A 20,214-nucleotide genomic window follows, 5' to 3' on the forward strand; every position below is an offset into this window, starting at 1 on the left:
TGAGTGGTTTAGAGACCACTCGTGCAGTTGGAAGTTGCGACTCAACTTGTCTGCCAACACGTTGTCCACTCCCGGCAAGTAGGTGGCCCTGAGGTACATTGAGTGGGAGAGGGCCTCTGCCCATATCTGTGCAGCTTCCTGACACAGAAGGTAGGATCCTGTCCCTCCCTGCTTGTTGATGTACCACATGGCCACCTGGTTGTCCATCTGGATCAGGATGACATGACTGGACAGGCGATCCTGAAATACTCTGAGAGCATATCAAATTGCTCGTAACTCCAGGAAATTTATTTGTTCTTTGGCTTCCTCTGGAGACCAGGAACCTTGTGTCTGGAGATTGGCTACATGGGCTCCCCACCCGAAGTTGGAAGCATCGGTGGTTAGAGTTATTTGAGAGTTTGGCGCCTGAAAGGGCAAGCCCTGTAGCAGATTGATGTGATTCGTCCACCAGGCGAGATGCAGACGGAGTGAGTCAGTGACACGGACAATGGTCAACAGGGGCTGAAAGGACTGTGTCCATTGCGACCTTAGAGTCCACTGCATGATTCTCAGGGCCAGGCGGGCCATCGGTGTGACCTGAATTTAGGACGCCATGTGTCCTAGAAGGATGAGAAAACGATGAGCAGTTGTCGAGCATTGAGACTGCAGCTGATGCGACAAAGGCACGAGAGTGAGGGCTCGTTGTCGAGGCAGGAAAGCCTTTGCCTGTAAGCTGTCCAAGTCTGCCCCAATGAACGATAAGGTTTGAGATGGGACTAAGGAGGATTTGTCGTAGTTGACGAGAAATCCTAGTGAAAGTAGAGTGTTTAAGGTGAGATGTAGGATTGACAGAGCGGATTGCTGAGTTGGAGCCCTGATTAACCAGTCGTCCAGATAGGGGTAGACGTGAACACCTTGAGACCTGAGGAAAGTGGCAACCACAACAAGGCATTTTGTAAAGATTCGTGGTGCAGATGCTAGGCCGAATGGAAGCACTCGGTATTGATAGTGCTTGGGGCCTACGAGAAACCTCAGGAATTTGAGATGAGATGGAGTTATCACAATATGAGTGTATGCATCCTGAAGGTCGAGAGAGCAGAGCCAGTCTCCTCTTTGAAGAAGAGGAAGCAGGGAGCCTAAGGTTACCATCTTGAACTTTTCTCTCTGAAGGTACTTGTTGAGGGCTCGTAGGTCCAAAATTGGACGGACGCCTCCCGATCTTTTGGGATTAGAAAGTACCGGGAATAGAACACGAGGCCTGGCTGAGGCAATGGTACTGGTTCTATTGCTCTGGACTGGAGAAGGAGGGAGGCCTCCTGCTTCAGGAGCAATGAATGGTCGGATGTTTTCCACGTTATTAGAGGTGGGGAATCCGGAGGAATGGAGAGAAAATTGAGAGGATAGCCTTGAGCAATTATTGCTAGGACCCAGTGGTCCGAGGTGATTGATTGCCATATGTTGTTGAAATGGCACAAGCGGCCTCCCACTGGGACATTTGGTAATGGAATCTGGCTGCTGCTCTCTATGCGAGAGTCAAAAACCAAAAGCAGGGCCCGGTTGGGGGACTATCTGTGGCTTTTGCTTTCGGGTTTGGCGAGACTGTGATCTGAGGAATGGTCTCGCAGACCGGCATCTGGCTGCTGGCGGGTAGGACTTCTTTTGTCTATAAAAAGACTTTTTAGAGTCCTTCCGGAAAGGCTGTTTAGAAGGATAATCCGAAGGAATCAGGGAGAGCTGTCTGAGAGTCTCATGATGGTCCTTTAATTCAGCCACTGTCTTTTGAATCTGCTCGCCAAAGAGATTGTCTCCTATGCAGGGGAGGTCGGACAAACGCTCCTGCACTTCCGGAGGTCTGAAGACTTGAGCCAAGCCCATCGTCTTGCTGAAATAGCGGCTGCAGACACTCTGGTTGCAGTGTCAAAGATATCATAACGTGATCTAATCTCATGTTTGCCTGCCTCCAAACCCTTATTAAGTAGGGTGTGGAAGTTTTCTGGAAGTGACTGAGGCATGGAGGTTGTCAAGTCTTGTAGTTGTTTAAAAATGACCCTATTATATTGTGCCATATATAGTTGGTAAGCAGCAATTCGGAGGATCAGCATTGATCCTTGAAAGACTCTGTGACCAATGGTATCCAAAAACTTCTGTTCCTTGCCAGGGGGAAAGGAGGTATGAGTTTTCGAGCTTTTTGCTTTCTTTTGTGCAGATTCAACCACCACAGACTGGTGATCCAACTGAGGCTTTTGAAAGCCTGGAGCTGACTGTACTAAATAGAGAGAGTCAGTTTTCCTGTGGACTGGTGCAATGGAGCCAGGATGTTCCCAGTTCTTTTTGAGAAAGTCAAGAAGAACTTGATGGATGGGGATGGAGGTGATTTCCTTGGGCACGTCCAGGAATTGAAGCAACTCCATCATTTGATGTCTGTCATCCTGTTCCGTTAGTAACTGGAAAGGGACCAATTCAGACATGTCCTTCACAAAATTTATGAAAGAAAGGTCCTCTGGAGAAGAACACTTTCTACTTTCAGTGGGAGAAGGTGGTGAAGTCAAATCATCGGTGTCTGGTGAAGAATCATCAGTCCAGGTATCATAAGGATCAGCACCTGTCGCTCTAGGAATTGTAGAGGGACGGGGTAGTTGGATACCTGAAGTTCTCGGTTTAGGCTCCGAAGGCATCGGAGAAGAACCGGAGGTACCGATGAAAGTAATGAAGGCCCTGGCGCAAGCATCGATGGCATCGGTGGATGGCTCGATGGCGCCGATGGAGATATCAGTATCGATCTCGATGGCTGAGGCAGAACTCCCGAAGGAGGGATGCGGAACGGTGTTTCTCCTCCCGATGATAAAGTCAGCGGGGAGGACACCGGAGCCATCGGTGACACGGGGTCCACCAGTGGAAAAACAGCAATAAGCGCTTCCATCCTCGATAGCAGCGGTGCCAATGCTGCTGGAATCGGGTCGGTGCTCGGTTCCACTATCGGTACCGATATCGGTGCCAGGGGAACCTGGAGTCAATGCATCACCTTGTCGATGGCCTCCTGAACCATCCGGTCCAATTCTTCTCGGAGACCTGGAGCAAGCAGCCCCGGCACCGGAACAGAAGAAGGCGGCAGAGGCATAGCCGGAGGGACCACCGTTAGAGGCGGAGTCGCGGCTCCCTTCGCCCTGTCGGGTGAGGATTGCCTTGGTGACACGGTCGCCGAAAAGGTCAGTGCCTTTTCTGGATGGGGTTTCTTCGGCGGCGGCTCAGACAATAGCGAGGTCAATGGTTTTGATGCCTTGATGGTCCAAGACTTTCAGTGCCGATGGCGATGTTTCTTCTCCTTACGATCCCCTCGATCCTGAGGGGGAGGAGAGGGTGTCGAAGGCCAGGAAGTGATCGACACCGGGCAGTCACCGGTCGGTAGTCGATGCTGACACAACGTTGACGGTGCCAGTTCAGATGATGTCGATGCAATGGACGGAGTCAAGGTTTGAGCACGGAAGAGAAGTCCCATCTTCTCCATTCTGGCCTTGCGACCTTTTGGTGTCATTAGGGCACATGTGGTGCAGGTCAAGACATCGTGCTCTCGTCCAAGACACATTACACAGACTTTATGTGGGTCTGTAATGGACATGGTACGAGTACAGTCCGGGCACCGACAGAACCCCGACGCCATGGTCATAGAAAAAATCGAGCCGCGGTACGGTCGACGGCCAGTAGGCCGCGAGGGCCAAACTCGACGGTAATCGGAGTACCGCGGACTGAAAAAAGTTAATGGAGGAACCCCTGTGGGGCAATTTAACTTTAAATAATTCCGTGAGGAAAATTCCTGTCAGGAATCTTTGTAGAGCTCCTTAACCGCGTGGCTACTGCTGCGCGGAAAAAAGAAGACTGAAGAGGGACCCCTGCTGGCTGCAGGGTTAGTGCCATGCTGGGCATGCCCAGTAGGGGCCAGTCAAAGTTCTAGAAACTTTGACAAAAGTCTTCCGTGATTGGGCTCCATCCTGTGATGTCACCCATATGTGAGGACTACCATCCTGCTTGTCCTGTGAGAAAAGAAAAGCAAAACTTTTTTTAAATTATAAAACTTGCCCAGCAGTGGTCCAATGTGCTGATCACTTCGGGTGGAGTGAGCCGGGCTCCCCGGTGTCGCACCCAAGCTGCTAAGTAGATAAGTAGGGCCCTCGACCCTGTGAAGCAGCTGCCTCAGACTAGCATGGGATGGCTCTCTCAGAACGTAACGACCACCGTGCTGTCACAAGCTCCTTTCTTTTATATTCTTTTTAAATAAAGCTGAAATAATCCAGAAACAAAAGACAAAAAAGTCCCCTAAACTAACTAAACACAAGATAATCAACTTAAGCACACAGCCCAGACTGTAGGTTTGGCACCTCTCCCATCTGCTGGAGACAGAAGAATACTGCCGGACTGTAGGTGGCACCAGCCTATTTATAGACGGAGTTTGTTTTGACAACTGCTCTGTCTCCATCTGCTAGAGGGGGGGCAAAACCCAGGAGTCTAGACTGATCCGGGTACGTACAGGGAAAGTGCATTAGCCTCCGCTTATGTACCATCGAGCTACTGCACCTTAGAGGCGGCTTCCCCCCTCCTTTTTTTTTTTTTGCACATCACCATACAAAACAAAGATGATCCTAAGTCTGAAACTTATTTGTCACCTTGAGATAATGCAAAAGATACCTGTGCACATCCAAGGGATGTGGACGCTCATATTCTGCCTCATCTCTCTCCTTGACCAGAGAAAGCAAAAAGATTGACTGACCTATGTAAAGCTGGACACCAGTTTAGAAAGAAAAGAAGGTACCGTGTGAAGCTGTAACCTATCTGGAGTGATAGTAAGACACGAGAGTGTCTGCAATTCCGATACACGCCTCACTGAACAGATAGCATTGGGAAAACAATGGTCTTTGTTTTAAAATTTGAAAGTGAGACTGGTGGGGCTTTTGGTACTTCCTTAGCTCTTGTTTTCACCACATCAGTACCCTCCATGTCTGCATTGCCTGCCCATTGGAGGTTAGTGTACCACACATTTTTAAGAACGCAGGTATGCCTTGGGCTTGAAAAGGTTATGAAACACCTGCTATAAACCATAAAAGCAAAGATCAAGTTTGATTGTCCATACTACCAGATATCAAGATGAAAAATTGTTTTATTTCCTGTAATTTACACAAAAGCCAGTAATCCCACAAATGCACTTTTAGATACAGGACCGTTTTTCACTTGAAAAAACAGCAATATAAAATTATACACATATAAGCTGTCTGAGGCAGGTATGCTCACCAATAATAGCTGATGGCTTAATCATATTGACAGCATCAACAAAGCTTTTAGGTGCCTGGTCCGGGATTTGGTGAGCAAAGACTTCTTGATTGCTATCCACACCTTTTTCTCGACCCTGCAACGAAAAATACATAATGAAATGCAGACTACAATGAAAAGTTGAAATTATTTGCATGCCTTCCCCTTCAAGGAAGCCAATATCTTAAGATGCCCTATGATTTGGCTTTTATTTTTTTAGGAGAGGTTCCTGGGCTCAGTTTTTGACAGATACAATGTATATTGAAGTATTTATATTGAAGTGTTTACAATTACAGAAAATCACTCTTTGATCCTGCAGGGCCAATATTGTTTTGCATGTTAATCAGCAGGAGAACGTGGCAACTTTAAATTTAAAAAAAAAACACCACATGGCTAGTCCAGTGGCTCATTGACAGTGCTGTGCACTACCATGCAGAAGATCATCGGTTCAATCTTTGGCTCGAGATCTTCTACACGTTGGGAGCTAGGGATGCTGCAGAGGCAGTGTTTGCTGCCCCTGGGGTGGGGAGGAATGGGGTCACGGTCACTGTTAAGAGTGACACCTGGTAGCTATAATTTTTTTTTAAAGCCCCTGATACAGGGCTCCCTGCCTCAGGACCATTGGTGCAATAACCAGACTAGGTACAAAGGGAGGATCAGCCTATCAAAACTGGATGAAAAAGTCCCTGGGAAGTTCTGAATGAAGATTCATGGCACCAGAATCCCAGCGCTGGTTCTGACCTAAGAAAGGGAAGGGGGGCAACCCACTGGTCATTTATTTACTGTTAAACAGAGCTGGAACAGAAGGAGTGTCATGGACCCACAAATAATGCTTTCAGTGTCTAGTATCCAAAGGTGGGGTGAAGGAGCGGCAACTGAGTGCAGCCAACTTTCTCACGGGTTGAGGGGCAAGGACAGAAAAGGTAACAGACACAGGCTGGCATTTTACTATGATACAACAGTGACAGGTAAAATTATCTGACCATTGCCAAAACAAAACAAGAGGATTTACATTCTTCTAAATGAAACATATTGTAACAGCTATTTATTTAGTACTTGCTTTAAATTATTCAGTAGAGTTATTCTGAATTTCCATGTCAGGGAACTGACTGCTGAAAACCCCAAGGTTCTTACCTTAACTAATAAGCCATGCATATCAAACATCCAAATCTTTTCCCGCGCTTCCTGTTCAGAAACACCATTTTCCATCATAGCCATAACTATGAGGTTGGCGATTCCAAGAGCAGCCTAAGCAAAAATACAAAAACAAACTTTCATTTTAATAATTGCCAAAACCTCTGATAAATGAGACCATCAAGAAGCGCCATTACAGCATCCAGTAACTTTCAAAAGTTCTCTTCCAAGCGCTATCAGGTGAATTTTCAAATGGAATTACATGTGCAAATGTAACTACTATTGTAGCAATTTTCAAAAGCCATTTGAGCATGTAAAGTGCATTTACGTGAGCAAATCTATGGACAATTTAATAACATACTGTAGCAATTTTCAAAAGTCTACTCACTCAAGTAAAGAGCATTTACACATGTAAAACCCAGTTTTACTTATGTAAATGCTTTTTAAAATCAGGCCCTATATTTTTAAACATACTTCTGTTTTCAGGTGCTCCATAATGACCCATCCACTCGCACTAATACAATTACTGCCAGTGGAGCAAACACTGAGGGGTAAACAATGGGTCTATCCACAGGATTATGGACTGTTTTTTTTGGTCAGAGTGTTGCAAAAGTTATTAGAGCTAAGTTTTTGGGGTCCATATAAAAAGTAGCACTCAGCACAATGCACAGTTTAACCCCCAGTTGTGCGCACATGTTTTATGTGCAGACTCTACTGCCAATACAGCAAGATGTTTTGCGTACAAAAAAAATTTGCACAACATAAAACCCTTACCTGGAAATTCCATGTCAATGATGGCATGAGGTATTACTCCCCAGTGCAGAGATAAATTGGATTATCTCCTGTTTTCTTAGCGTTGGAAACTAAACTATTAGTCTGAGCTTCTAGGGCTGATGTTAGTCTATGGTGGAAGCTGGAGCTCTGGTACCAGAATTTTATGCTTATAAAACATGCTTTGGGCACAAAATGCATGTTCTCATGTTTAAAATATGATTTATGCGCACAAAAGATGCTTTCTGCGCAGAAAACATTTTTATGCGCATAAATCTTATGCTACACATGGAAAACATGATTTGTCTATATAAATCATATTTTCTGCATATAAACTTGTTTTTCTGTGAATTTATTTTTTAAATCTCCCATTGCATTAGCATACCAGCAGCTTACGACATCAGGAGTTTTAAAAAAATTAGCTTGCACAAGAGAAAACTGCGCGCACAGTTTTAACACTCAGCTTTTTTACATCGGCCCCTGTACTCTTTGATTTAATTTCCATTTTTCCATTCTAGTCATGGAGGAGGGAGGTGGGCAATTTAAAATTAATATCATATTTATATTTTGAGTTAGTTGTATAATCGAATCTATGAAAAAATGACAACTATTTTTCAATCAAGTCGGTGTAAAGAGAAAAAAACACCGTATCCACTCAGTCTTTTGGAACAAAGAGTTCCCAATCATGTCGGCTTTTGATTGACAGTTCAATCCCTTTAAAAGCTTGTAAGTTGATGGTGTCTTTCTACTGATACCGGAAATGAAACGCTACCGCGCAATGTTTGAATATTGACTACCGTAATAGTAAGTGCTCGGAGAAATTATCATATTGTTGAAATGTAACTTATATGCCAGCATCTTGAGACTAAAGAGAAAAAAAGATAAAAATTATTCACAGCTTCCTAAATTGAACCTTTTATTTTTAGTGATTTAAGCCCTTGACAAAGGATCGTAAAATCCGAAACACGGTCCCGTGTCAGGCAGAGCTTCCTCGTAGCAGAAGGCAGCTTCTGTGTAGCCGAAGGTTTCTACATCAGCGCAGGAGCAAATTTAAGTTCTAAAGATAAGTGAAGTGGTGAAGTTATTTGAAGAATTTTTCCAGTTTCGTTACAAGTGATTATTTATATATATACAGCACATGTGAAATTGTATGGATTACAGTCTAATTGCACAATTAATGGGAAATGAAAAAAATCTTTAAAAAAAAATTGAACAGTGATTGACCAATGATTAAATGTAATGCAAAGTTCTAGAGTTGTTTTCAAAACTATACGATGAAGCCTATTATGAGGGTCAAACTAACATTGGTTCGTTGAGTCCATAATATGAGATTTTCAGACTTTAAGTCAGAACAAAGCTGTCAACATGGTATATATCCCCATGCACTGACATCAGCCTGCCAGTATTCTCTGCAAAATTCATCTGTGGACAAACAAAAACTTGATTATTAACAATCACTCCAGTACTCAGCCAACAGGAAACCACCGAGATTAGACAAGGACTGCAATAAAACTAGTCTAGGGGCTGGATTGATAATTACCAGTAATCCCTGGAACATGCAGCCACGCAAGAGGACCATAGCACAACCATTCAGCAGCCAAGGGTGGGAAGGTGGATCCACCTGTCTGAACTGAAGAAAGGAAGTTATCAGATATCCATCTGACTGAACTAAAGATAGGAAATTATCAGATAAGTAGTCACTTCTTCTCTCTTAGCTTTCGGACAGGGGGATCCCCACAGGTGAATCCAGAACCAGCTACTTCCAAACAGGGCAGGAGGCTGCCCGCAGTCCAGTCAAAACCACATGTAAGAAGGCTACGTCCTCCAAGGCCTGCACATCCAGGCAATAATGCCTGGAAAAGGTAGGTAAGGAGGACCACGTCGCAGCTTGGCAAATCTTGAAGAAAGACAATCTAATGAGCCCTAACCTGTACAGGCAACGGCTGCAAAGCATCCTCATATGCATCTGTAACTACCTCCTTAAACCAGCAGGCTATTGAAGCCAGTGATGCCTGTTTGCCCTGTTTACTCCCACTATGGAGTATAAAAACAGCCAGTCCGTCTTCCTGAGAGGTTCAGAAACCTTCAAATACCTCAAAACATGCCCCTTAACACCCAAGCACCATAACAGGCAATATTCATCCACATATCTCTCTGTCCAGAGTTGAAAGGGGAATTGATTGATTCAAATGAAAATCCGAGACCACCTTTGGCAAAAAAGATGGAACATTATGTATCTGTATAGCCCCCGGAGTCACTTTCAGGAACGGCTCCTGGCAAGACAATGACTGCAGTTCGGAGATTCTTCGTGCAGAATAAATTGCCACAAGAAACACAGTTTTCAACGCAAGTAACCTCAAGGACAGGCTAAGCAGCAGTCAGAAGAGGGAACCTGCCAAGAAATCCAAAACCAGATTAAGACTCCACAAAGGTATTGGCAACTGCAGGGGAGGACGAATATGCTTCACACCTTTTAAAAAGCAAGCCACATCTGGATGAGCCGACAAGGGTCCACCATTCCCTGACCTTGAAAACAGCCAAGAACCGCCACCTGTACTTTCAATGAATTAAGGGCCAAACCCTTTTTCATTCTATCCTACAAAAACTCAAGAATAAGGGGGATCTTAACCGAATGAGGTAGGACCCCTCAGATCCTAACACAGGCTAAGGAAGTAGAGAACTTTCTTGCTCATAGCAAGGTAGCAATCACCACAGTGAAATACTCATGCTTCAGCATCCAAGCCCTCTAAAGGGTCATACTGTAAGACAAAATAGAGTCAGATCTGCATGAAGAACATAGCCCTGTCACAGCAGATCCCTGTGAACTGAAATTCGGACAGGAGGGTCCGCCAGGAGCCTTTGTAGATCTGCATACCATGGCCTCCTGGGCCAATCTGGTGCCACCAGAAGCACAATCCCCATGTAACTCTCAATCCTCTGAATGATTCTGCCCAATATGGGCCATGGGGGAAAGGCATATAGAAGTTGCCCACCGGCTACTCTTGTACGAAGGCATCGATGCCCAAGGATTTTTGGTCTTTCCTGCAACTGAAGCAGTGAGAAACCTTTGCATTGTTAAATGTTGCCAGAAGGTCTAGATACGGGAGACCCCAGTGGTCCACTATGAGCTGGAACGCCTCATTTGACAATTCCCATTCTCCTGGGTCCAGACCTGTCTGCTGAGAAAATCGGCTCTTACATTGTCTTTTCCTGCAATGTGGGAGGCTGAAATCTCCTGAAGATGCACTTCCACCCATTCCATGAGTTGGGCCATTTCCTGTGACACTTGCAGGCTCCTGGTTCCTCTCTGGCAATTGATGTAAGCCACTGTTGTGGCATTGTCAGACAATACCCGGATCACTTGACCCTTCAATCGATCCACAAATTGTAAGCACGCCAACTAGACAGCCCAGGTTTCCAGGCAATTAATGGTCCAGAGAGACTCATCTGTATTCCAGTGCCTTTGCGTCATCAACTCTTGACAGTGGGCCCCCTAACCCTGGAGGCTTGCATCTGTCATGAGTACTAGCCAGTTCAGTAATCGTAGGGAAACCCTTTTTCCTTAGATGGTTTGCTTGCAACCACCACTGCAATTGTATGCAGATTTTCACCAGAAGGTGAAGCCGAATTAAATAGTCTTTAGACTGAGGACTCCAACAAGCCAGCAGGCCTTGCTGAAGAGGATGCATATGTGCCCTTGCCCATGAAACCAACTAGTGTTGCTGCCATCAATCCAAGAACCTGTAGATAAGATCACACAGTCGAGTGCACGGATTCGGTCAATAAATCACACCTGCGCCATTAGCTTCTGAATGCGGTTCTCTGGCAGGAACACCCTGCCTTGCTTCGTCTTGAAGGAAACACCTAGGTACTCCAGTATTTGGGATTGCTACAGCTTGCTCTTGGTCAAGTTCACCACCCAGCCTAGTTCCTGCAATAAGGAGATCATCTTGTGCAAGATCCAAAGGCTCTCTTCCAGGCTCTTGGCGCGAATCAGCCAATCGTCCAAATACGGGTGAATCAGAATGTCATCCTCTCTTTGCACTGCTGCAACCACCACCATAACTTTGGAAAAGGTGTCACCCCAACACAGTGAACATAAGAACATGCCATACCGGGTCAGACCAAGGGTCCATCAAGCCAGGCATCCTGTTTCCAACAGTGGCCAATCCAGGCCATAAGAACCTGGCAAGTACCCAAAAACTAAGTCTATTCCATGTTACCGTAGCTAATAATAGCAGTGGCTATTTTCTAAGTCAACTTAGTTAATAGCAGGTAATGGACTTCTCCTCCAAGAACTTATCCAATCCTTTTTTAAACACAGCTATACTAACTGCACTAACCACATCCTCCGGCAACAAATGCCAGAGTTTAATTGTGCGTTGAACCTAACATTGTGTAACTATAGCATGGGTTATTTTTCCCTATATGCTCACCTTGCACTTATCCACATTAAATTTCATCTGCCATTTTGATGCCCAATTTTCCAGTCTCACAAGGTCTTCCTGCAATTTATCACAATCTGCTTGTGATTTAACTACTCTGAACAATTTTGTATCATCTGCAAATTTATTATCTCACTCGTCATATTTCTTTCCAGATCATTTATAAATATATTGAAAAGTAAGGGTTCCAATACAGATCTCTGAGGCACTCCACTGCCCACTCCCTTCCACTGAGAAAATTGTCCATTTAATCCTACTCTCTGTTTCCTGTCTTTTAGCCAGTTTGCAATCCACGAAAGGACATCGCCACATATCCCATGACTTTTTACTTTTCCTAGAAGCCTCTCATGAGGAACTTTGTCAAACGCCTTCTGAAAATCCAAGTATACTACATCTGCCGGTTCACCTTTATCCACATGTTTATTAACTCCTTCAAAAAAGTGAAGCAGATTTGTGAGGCAAGACTTGCCTTGGGTAAAGCCATGCTGACTTTGTTCCATTAAACCATGTCTTTCTATATGTTTTGAGATTTTGATGTTTAGAACACTTTCCACTATTTTTCCTGGCATTGAAGTCAGGCTAACCGGTCTGTAGTTTCCTGGATCGCCCCTGGAGCCCTTTTTAAATATTGGGGTTACATTAGCTATCCTCCAGTCTTCAGGTACAATGGATGATTTTAATGATAGGTTACAAATTTTTACCAAAAGGTCTGAAATTTCATTTTTTAGTTCCTTCAGAACTCTGGGGTGTATACCATCCGGTCCAGGTGATTTACTACTCTTCAGTTTGTCAATCAGGTCTACCACATCTTCTAGATTCACCATGATTTGATTCAGTCCATCTGAATCATTACCCATGAAAACCTTCTCCAGTACAGGTACCTCCCAAACATCCTCTTCAGTAAACACTGAAGCAAAGAAATCATTTAATCTTTCCACGATGGCTGATGCTCCAATCGGATGGGAATATGAATGTAAGATCCAGTGATGTCAGAAATTTCGACTGTACTGCCATTATCACCGAGTGTAAGGTTCCCATACGAAATTGAGTCACCCGCAAATGATTGTTGACTCCCTTGAGATCTAGGATGGGGTGATAGGAGCCTTCCTTTTTCGGCACAACGAAGTAGATGGAATATCGGCCCATATTTTCTTGAGCCTTGGGCACTGAGACTACAGCCCAAAGGCTGAGGAGTCTTGAGACCAAACACTCCACTGCTTGTCTCTTCTGTGGAGAGTTGCATGGAGACACCATGGAGACGTCCCAAGGAATATTGAGAAACTACAGAGTGTAACCATCTCTTATCACCTCCATCACCCATTGGTCTGACCTGATCTCAATCCACCTCTGATAAAGTAGAGAGAGGCGACCCCCTATCTCCTGTGCCTGGGGGGGTGGGTTGGCACACCTTCATTGAGTGGCTCGGGGGGCACCACTACATAAGTCTGCACCTCTTCTGGGTTATCTGGGACGAAAGAACTGAGACCTGCCCAAGGGCCGAGTCCTCTGAGAAGCCACTCCTCTATAGGGACGAAAATGTCTGAAACCCCTAGTACAACCTCTCATGCCAAAGGAGCTTGGTGTCTGCTTCTTGTCCTCTGGCAACTGAGGAATCTGGGACTCACCCCAATTATTGGCCATTTTCTCCAGCTCACTCCCAAACAAGTGTGATCCTTTAAAGGGCAATTTAGTAAGACTAGATTTTGAAATTGTATCAGCCAAACAATTCCTGAGCCATAGCTGACATCTGGCCACTATTACCGAAGCAGCCCTGGAACTCACAGATTCGTTGACTTCTTGAGAGAGTGAGCCACTAGGGAGCAACACAAAGCTATCTGCAAATTCATTGCCATAGTTTCAAAGGCTTGCTTATGGATGGCCTCAAGTCTTCTATCTTGAGTATCCTTTAATGCCGCTCTACCTTCCACAGGAATAGCTGTGCGCTTGGTGACAGCACATACGAGCACATCTACTTTTGGAAAACGCAACTATTCCTTCATAGCCAGATCCAAGGGGTACAGACCGTCCAAGGTTCGTCCCCCTTTAAATTTAGCTTCCGGGACACCCCATTCAAGATCAATCAATTCTTGAATAGCCTCCATAATAGGAAAGAAACACAAGGCTTTACGCAAAGAAGTCAAAATGGGATCTTTCTTTGGCTCAGTCACAGAATCATCCCCCGGTACTCCAAGCATTTTCAATGTCTGGGAAATCAGAGCCGGCAACTCATCTCTATGAAAGAAACGCAACAGATCTATATGACTTCAGCCAGGAGGAATTTCCCCATCCTCCAAAGAATAAGGATCAGTTTCATCATCTGTGCCATCCAGGTCCCTATCGGAGTGACCTACGGCAGGCCTAGACGTACTTTGACTCTTACTCGCAACACCAGGTGCACGAGGATTGGCAAACTGTGTTCCTGAATTGCTATTAACTGGGTTCAATGACTGTGCCTGAAGAAAAGACTACAGCCCTTGAAAAAATTCCACCCAAGAAAAGGTAGATGGATCCAGGCCAAAATCAGGAGTCGTTGGTACTATGCCCACTGAACTACCATCCCCCGCTGAAAACCCAGTTAGGGGAGTCCCAATTCTAGGCGAGATCTCTGGCAACATTTTTTCTATTCCTGCAACAAATTTGGAAGGACTGGGCTTAGCAAAATCAGGCGGAGACAAATCTCCTTGAATCTGCAAACAGTGCTGTCACAAATTAGAGAGAATGCCAGGCTGACATGGCAAGGTGCTTAGGCTTCTTTGCTATTGACATCATAATTAATCACATACTCTAAAACTGACTCTGAGAAGAGTGCGCGCCCGGCTGAGCTCATCGCTTGAAAAGGACTGAACACTCCAAAAATTAGGTGTCTAATAATTAGGCGCCAATATACCCAATCAACTGGTTGCCCAATTTCTCACGTGTCCATCCTTTAAGCGCCCTGAAGCGCATCACTGTGCATCCAACTAGGCGCCTCCAGGTGCACTACTAAGCATTCCGGAAGGCGTCCTATGCGCATAACTGTACGTCCATATGTGCCCAACTGGACATCCAACTAGATGCACTATTAGACGCACACTTGAGCGTCCTGCTGGGCGTTCAGTGAGAACACACATCCTGAAGAGGAGAGACTTATGTGCCTTGGAAAAGTGCCAACGTCGCCATAGCCTACCAAGGAGCAAATTCAGAGCCTGAGAGCAGAACCTAGGCTAAAAGACTACTGAAATCACCAGTTCCCCAACTCCCCCAGAGGCGGGAATGGACAATGGACTGGCGCACCAAACACAGACTGGAGGGAAGAGGAATCCCTAAAATCATCTGCCTCTCTTCCACTTCCTTACCTTTTTTTTTTTTTTTATAAAAACTCTTTACCTGAGCTCAGCTCATTCCAGCCGAGAATGGAGTCTGTCTCCGGCTGCGGGATGAGAGGGCATGTACCTTCACTGCCATGCTCTGCTTCCTGCACCTGCTTGCCTTTCAGCTGTTTTTACTGCTAAATCCACACTGGAAAAAGAAAACCAGCTACCGGACCAAGGCACTCATCCGAGGCAGAATTCACCAAAATCACATCAGGAAATCCTGTCTGAGGGAGGGACCATAAGGTATCACCACAGGAGAGCGGAGCAATAAACTTCTATCCTTCTTTCTCCTTCTATTAAACTTCAACGCAATCCCTAGTAGAGAGGTGTATGTCCACCATCTGCTAAAGACGGAGAATCCAGGCAGGCTGATGTCAGTACAGGGGTATATATACTGTGATGTCAGCTTTGCTCCGTCTCCATCTGCTGGTAGAGGTGCATAACCCCACTGGCTCTGGATCCACCTGTCTGAACACTAAGAAAGCAAAATTGCGACATTACGTTAATTGTTTATCAAAAAGTAGAATTGTAGTACTTTGTTCATAATAATTATTAATAATAATTATTAATCATAGCTGCAGCTAAACTTATGCAATCCTAATTGTCTTTTAAGAAGTAAACAACTACTGGTTCTAACTGGTTATCTTCTACTTCTTACTTATTTCTATGTGCTTGCTTCATAGCCCCCTATCACATTTTCAGCCTTTAGCATTATTTAATTATATAGAAGAATAGGGGAAGTTAAAGCTTTATTTTAATTGCGTAGTCCTGTCCTTGTCTCAATGCATTATTACAAATGGGATCCTAATCATAGATTCCCTCTAGATCTGACAGATCTAAACCAAGATAGGAAGGGATCAAAGAGGTCAGCAGTTTTTAGAAACTTAGTGAGTTATACTAAGATTGCTTTCTCAATAACCTTGCTGAGGAATGGGAGGTTGGAGACTGATCAATCAGTACTTCCAAGGGTCGTTTGGTCTAAGCCACGTTTCTTCAAAATAGGCTTTACTACTGCTTTTTTTTATTTATTTTTAATGCCTTTGGGATGTGTCTTTCTGCTAGAGAGATGTTAATGATAGACTGGAGGCAGTGGAGTAGTTCAGCTTTGGCTTGTTTGATAAGCCAAGAGGGGCAATGGTCTTCTGTGCATGTTGTGGATTTGAGACTGGTGAGGAGGCAATCTATGTCTTCCTCAGATAAGGGGTGAAATGCTGTGCTTATGCAAGTTCTTCCTGCATCAATATACAAAAAAATAAACACATTTACAGGAATGCAGTTCAGTCTACAGGATGCCCCATCATCAAGCAATTACCTTATACCAACAGACCTCACAGTCAGGTAAAGATTCATCACTCGTGGCTATTTAAGCTTCGGTGAGTTCTAGGGTTGTGCAGACTCAAATAGCATCATAGCTCACCTCGCCTGCTCCAAGAAATAGAACTTTGTATGCCTTGATGGGTTTGCCGGTAACCTTCTGAGTCGTCAGTAACCCTGCTAGTGCTACAGAGGCTGTCCCTACAACAAAAATAAAAAAGTTTTACAACATGAAAAGAAAATTATTCCTTACATGCTAATTTTCGTTCCTGTAGTACCATGGATCAGTCCAGACAGTGGGTTATATCCCCCGACCAGCAGATGGAGTCAGAACAGAGTTTGAGAGCGTCAGCATATAGAGTAGTGCACCCTCTGCTGGAGCTCAGTATTATGCATAGCAAAGCCCAAAAGCAAAACACAACATTTTGGATCCAGATCCGTCCCCAAAAAGGAACAGAGAAAGATATAAGTAAACAAACGGTCAACGGGACCACCAACAGTCAACTTGTGAGGAGCTGTGAACAGTAACAATAATCAGAGACAAACAGAATGAAAGTTACCTGGAAGAATCCGAGCAGGACCTAATGAAACCCCTAGTGGCGGGCGTCTGGACTGATCCATGGTACTACAGGAACGAAAATTAGCAGGTAAGGAATAATTTTCTTTTCCCTGTACGTACCTGGATCAGTCCAGACAGTGGGATGTACCCAAGCTTCCCTAAACCGGGTAGGGTCCTGAAAGACCTGCTCGGAGAACTTGATCGCCAAAAGAACCCATGTACTGAGGCGCCAGGTGTAGTCTGTAATGTCTGGAAAAAGTGTGCAACGACTTCCATGTCGCCGCACGGCAGATTTCCTGGGAGGAAACGGAGCGAGATTCCGCCCAGGACGCCGCTTGGGATCGCGTGAAATGAGCCGACACGCTGCGAGGTGGCACCCGCCCCGCCGCAATGTAAGCCGATGAGATGGCGTCCTTTATCCAGCGCGCAATAGTCATCTTGGATGCCTGAGAACCTCTCCTCGGTCCTGACCAGAGGACAAACAAATGATCGGATACCCGGAAGTCATTGGTAACCTCCAGGTAACGGAGCAGCACACGCTTGACATCCAGGAGCCGGAGAGACCGGGGTTCCTCTGGAGCGAACGCTGGAAGCTCCACCGTTTGATTGACGTGGAAGGCCGAGACCACCTTTGGTAGGAAGGATGGCACCGTACGAAGGGAAACCCCGGAGTCGGAGAAACGCAGATAAGGGTCCCGGCAGGACAAGGCTTGGAGCTCTGAGATCCGGCGAGCAGAAGAGATGGCTACCAGGAAAACCGTCTTGAGGGTCAGGTCCTTGAGGGAGGACCCCCTCAGGGGTTCAAAAGGAGGGCCCGACAGCGTTTGCAGCACCAAGTTGAGGCTCCAAGAAGGGAAAGGATCCCTGACCGGTGGCCGTAGGTGATTGGCACCCTTCAGAAAACGTGCGATATCCAGCTGAAGGGGTAGAGAGCAGTCCTTCTGTACCAAGACATTCAAGGCCGCCACCTGAACCCGGAGCAAATTATAGGCGAGACCCTTATCCAGACCATCCTGTAGGAAATGAAGGATCAGCGGGACAGTCGCCTCCATGGTTTGGACCCCGCGGTCGGAGCACCAGGCTTCGAAGACCTTCCAAACTCGAACGTAAGCGACGGAGGTCGAAGGCTTGCGGGAACGAAGCATCGTTGAGATCACTGTCTCCGGGTAGCCTCTGTGGCGGAGACGGTGCCATTCAAAAGTCAGGCCGCAAGACAGAAGAGTTCTGCCTGCTCGAAAAATACCGGCCCCTGACGCAGAAGATGAGGAAGATGGGACAGGCGAAGTGGGCCGTCCACCGTCATCTGAAGTAGATCTGCGAACCATGGCCGACGGGGCCATTCCGGGGCGACAAGAATTACAGTCCCTCGATGATGTTCCAACCTGCGGAGAACCTTGCCGACCAGAGGCCAAGGAGGAAATACATAGAGCAGTTGATCCGACGGCCACGGAAGGGCGAGGGCATCCACCCCCTCCGCGCTGCGCTCTCTTCTGCGGCTGAAGAAGCGTGGAGCCTTGGCGTTGAGAAAGGTCGCCATTAGATCGAGGTGTGGAGTCCCCCAACGACGGACGATGAGATGCATTGCCTCGTCAAAGAGAGCCCACTCGCCGGGGTCTAGCTGTTGACGACTCAGGAAGTCCGCCTGAACGTTGTCCACCCCGGCGATGTGAGAGGCCGCTATCCGGACGAGATTGCTCTCCGCCCACTCCATCAGGGGAGTTGACTCGAGGGAGACATGCTTGCTTCTTGTCCCCCCTTGACGATTGATGTAGGCCACGGTGGTGGCGTTGTCCGAGAGGATCCTCACCTCTCTGTGTCGCACCAGGGGAAGAAAATGCTGGAGAGCGAAACGCACGGCTCTCGTTTCCAGGCGATTGATCGGCCACTTTGCCTCTTCTGGCGTCCAAGTCCCCTGCGTGGCGCTTCTTTCGCAGACGGCACCCCATCCCGCGAGGCTGGCATCGGTGGTCACCACCACCCAATTGAGAACCTTGAGCGAGACTCCCCAAGCTAGATGCGAGAGGACAAGCCACCAATCCAGGCTTTTCCTGGCTAATAGTGGAAGCGGCAGGATCACCTGATACTCCTGGGAGACTGGTTTCCAACGGGATAGCAGGGACGCCTGCAGTGGATGCAGGTGTGCAAACGCCCAGGGTACCATGTCGATGGTGGAGGGCATTACTCCCAGGAGTTGCAGATAATTCCAGGCGGTTGGTTCTTCCAAAGCCGAAAACCGAGACACGTGCTCCCTCAGGGCTTGCGCCTTGTCCTGGCGCAGGAACACCATACCCCGCCGGGTATCGAAGCTCGCTCCTAAGAAATCCAGGTGTTGCGAGGGCACAAGGGAACTCTTTGGAAGGTTCACCACCCAGCCCAGAGAGCGTAGGAATTGTACTACTCTGGCCACTGAGGTCTGACCATGTGAGAAGGACTTCGCTCGAATCAGCCAGTCATCTAGGTATGGATGTACTAGGATACCCTCCTTGCGGAGGGCCGCCGCCACCACCACTACCATGATCTTTGTGAAGGTCCGAGGTGCGGTCACCAAACCGAAGGGAAGCGCCTTGAACTGAAAGTGTTGACTGAGAATCTTGAAGCGAAGATACCGCCGGTGAGCCGGCAGGATGGGAATGTGCAAGTATGCTTCCGAGAGATCCAGTGAAGCGAGGAATTCTCCCCTGTGCACTGCGGCAATCACTGATCGAATAGTCTCCATGCAGAACCGGCTGACCCTGAGGGCCTTGTTTACGTCCTTCAAGTCCAGGATGGGCCGAAAGAAACCATCCTTTTTGGGAACGATGAAGTAAATGGAATAGTGGCCCAAGCCCACCTCGAAGGGGACGGGAACGATGGCCCCTATTTCCTGCAGTCGGTCTAGTGTTTGTTGAACCGCTATCCTCTTGAGATCCGAACCGCAGGGGGAGAAGATGAACCGGTCCCTCGGGGGGCGGACAAACTCCAAGGCATAACCGTCTCTTATGGTGTCCAGCACCCACTGGTCCGTGGAGATAACTGCCCACTCCTCGTAGAAGTCCATGAGGCGGCCTCCGATCCGGGGAGGTGAGAAGTGGGCTCCTTTGGCATCATTGGGAGGACTTTGTGGGCGGATTTCCCTGCCCTGGACCCTCTCTCGCGGGCCTCCGCCCACGAAAGGAACGAGACCAAGGCTGGGATCTTGTCGGCTGTGTCCGGGAACCGGACTGCCGGTAAGACCTATAACGTCGCTGTGCCCTGGCCCTGGTTCTACCGGAAGAAAATGACCTGAAGGAACGCTGTCTATCCTCCGGCAGCCGATGCACCGAATTTTCCCCCAGTGACTTGATGATCTGATCCAGGTCCTCTCCAAATAAAAACTTCCCCC

At 46.8% G+C, this 20,214-nt stretch overlaps 1 protein-coding gene across 2 annotated transcripts in view; it reads right to left on the minus strand.

Moving 5' to 3' along the window:
* The window catches only part of ME2 (malic enzyme 2), a 252,101-nt gene that overhangs the window by 91,265 nt on the left and 140,622 nt on the right, over window positions 1-20,214 (minus strand). For both annotated transcript variants that reach the window (XM_029580037.1, XM_029580031.1), the window contains 3 exons: window positions 16,398-16,495; window positions 6,412-6,525; window positions 5,260-5,374 (listed from right to left, as the gene is read on the minus strand). In XM_029580037.1, the coding sequence (XP_029435897.1) occupies window positions 5,260-5,374; window positions 6,412-6,525; window positions 16,398-16,495 (327 nt within the window). The remainder of the gene's footprint in view (window positions 1-5,259; window positions 5,375-6,411; window positions 6,526-16,397; window positions 16,496-20,214) is intronic.

The sequence above is a fragment of the Rhinatrema bivittatum genome, chromosome 1 (genome assembly GCF_901001135.1).
Source record: "Rhinatrema bivittatum chromosome 1, aRhiBiv1.1, whole genome shotgun sequence".
NCBI classification, from domain to species: Eukaryota; Metazoa; Chordata; class Amphibia; order Gymnophiona; family Rhinatrematidae; genus Rhinatrema; species Rhinatrema bivittatum.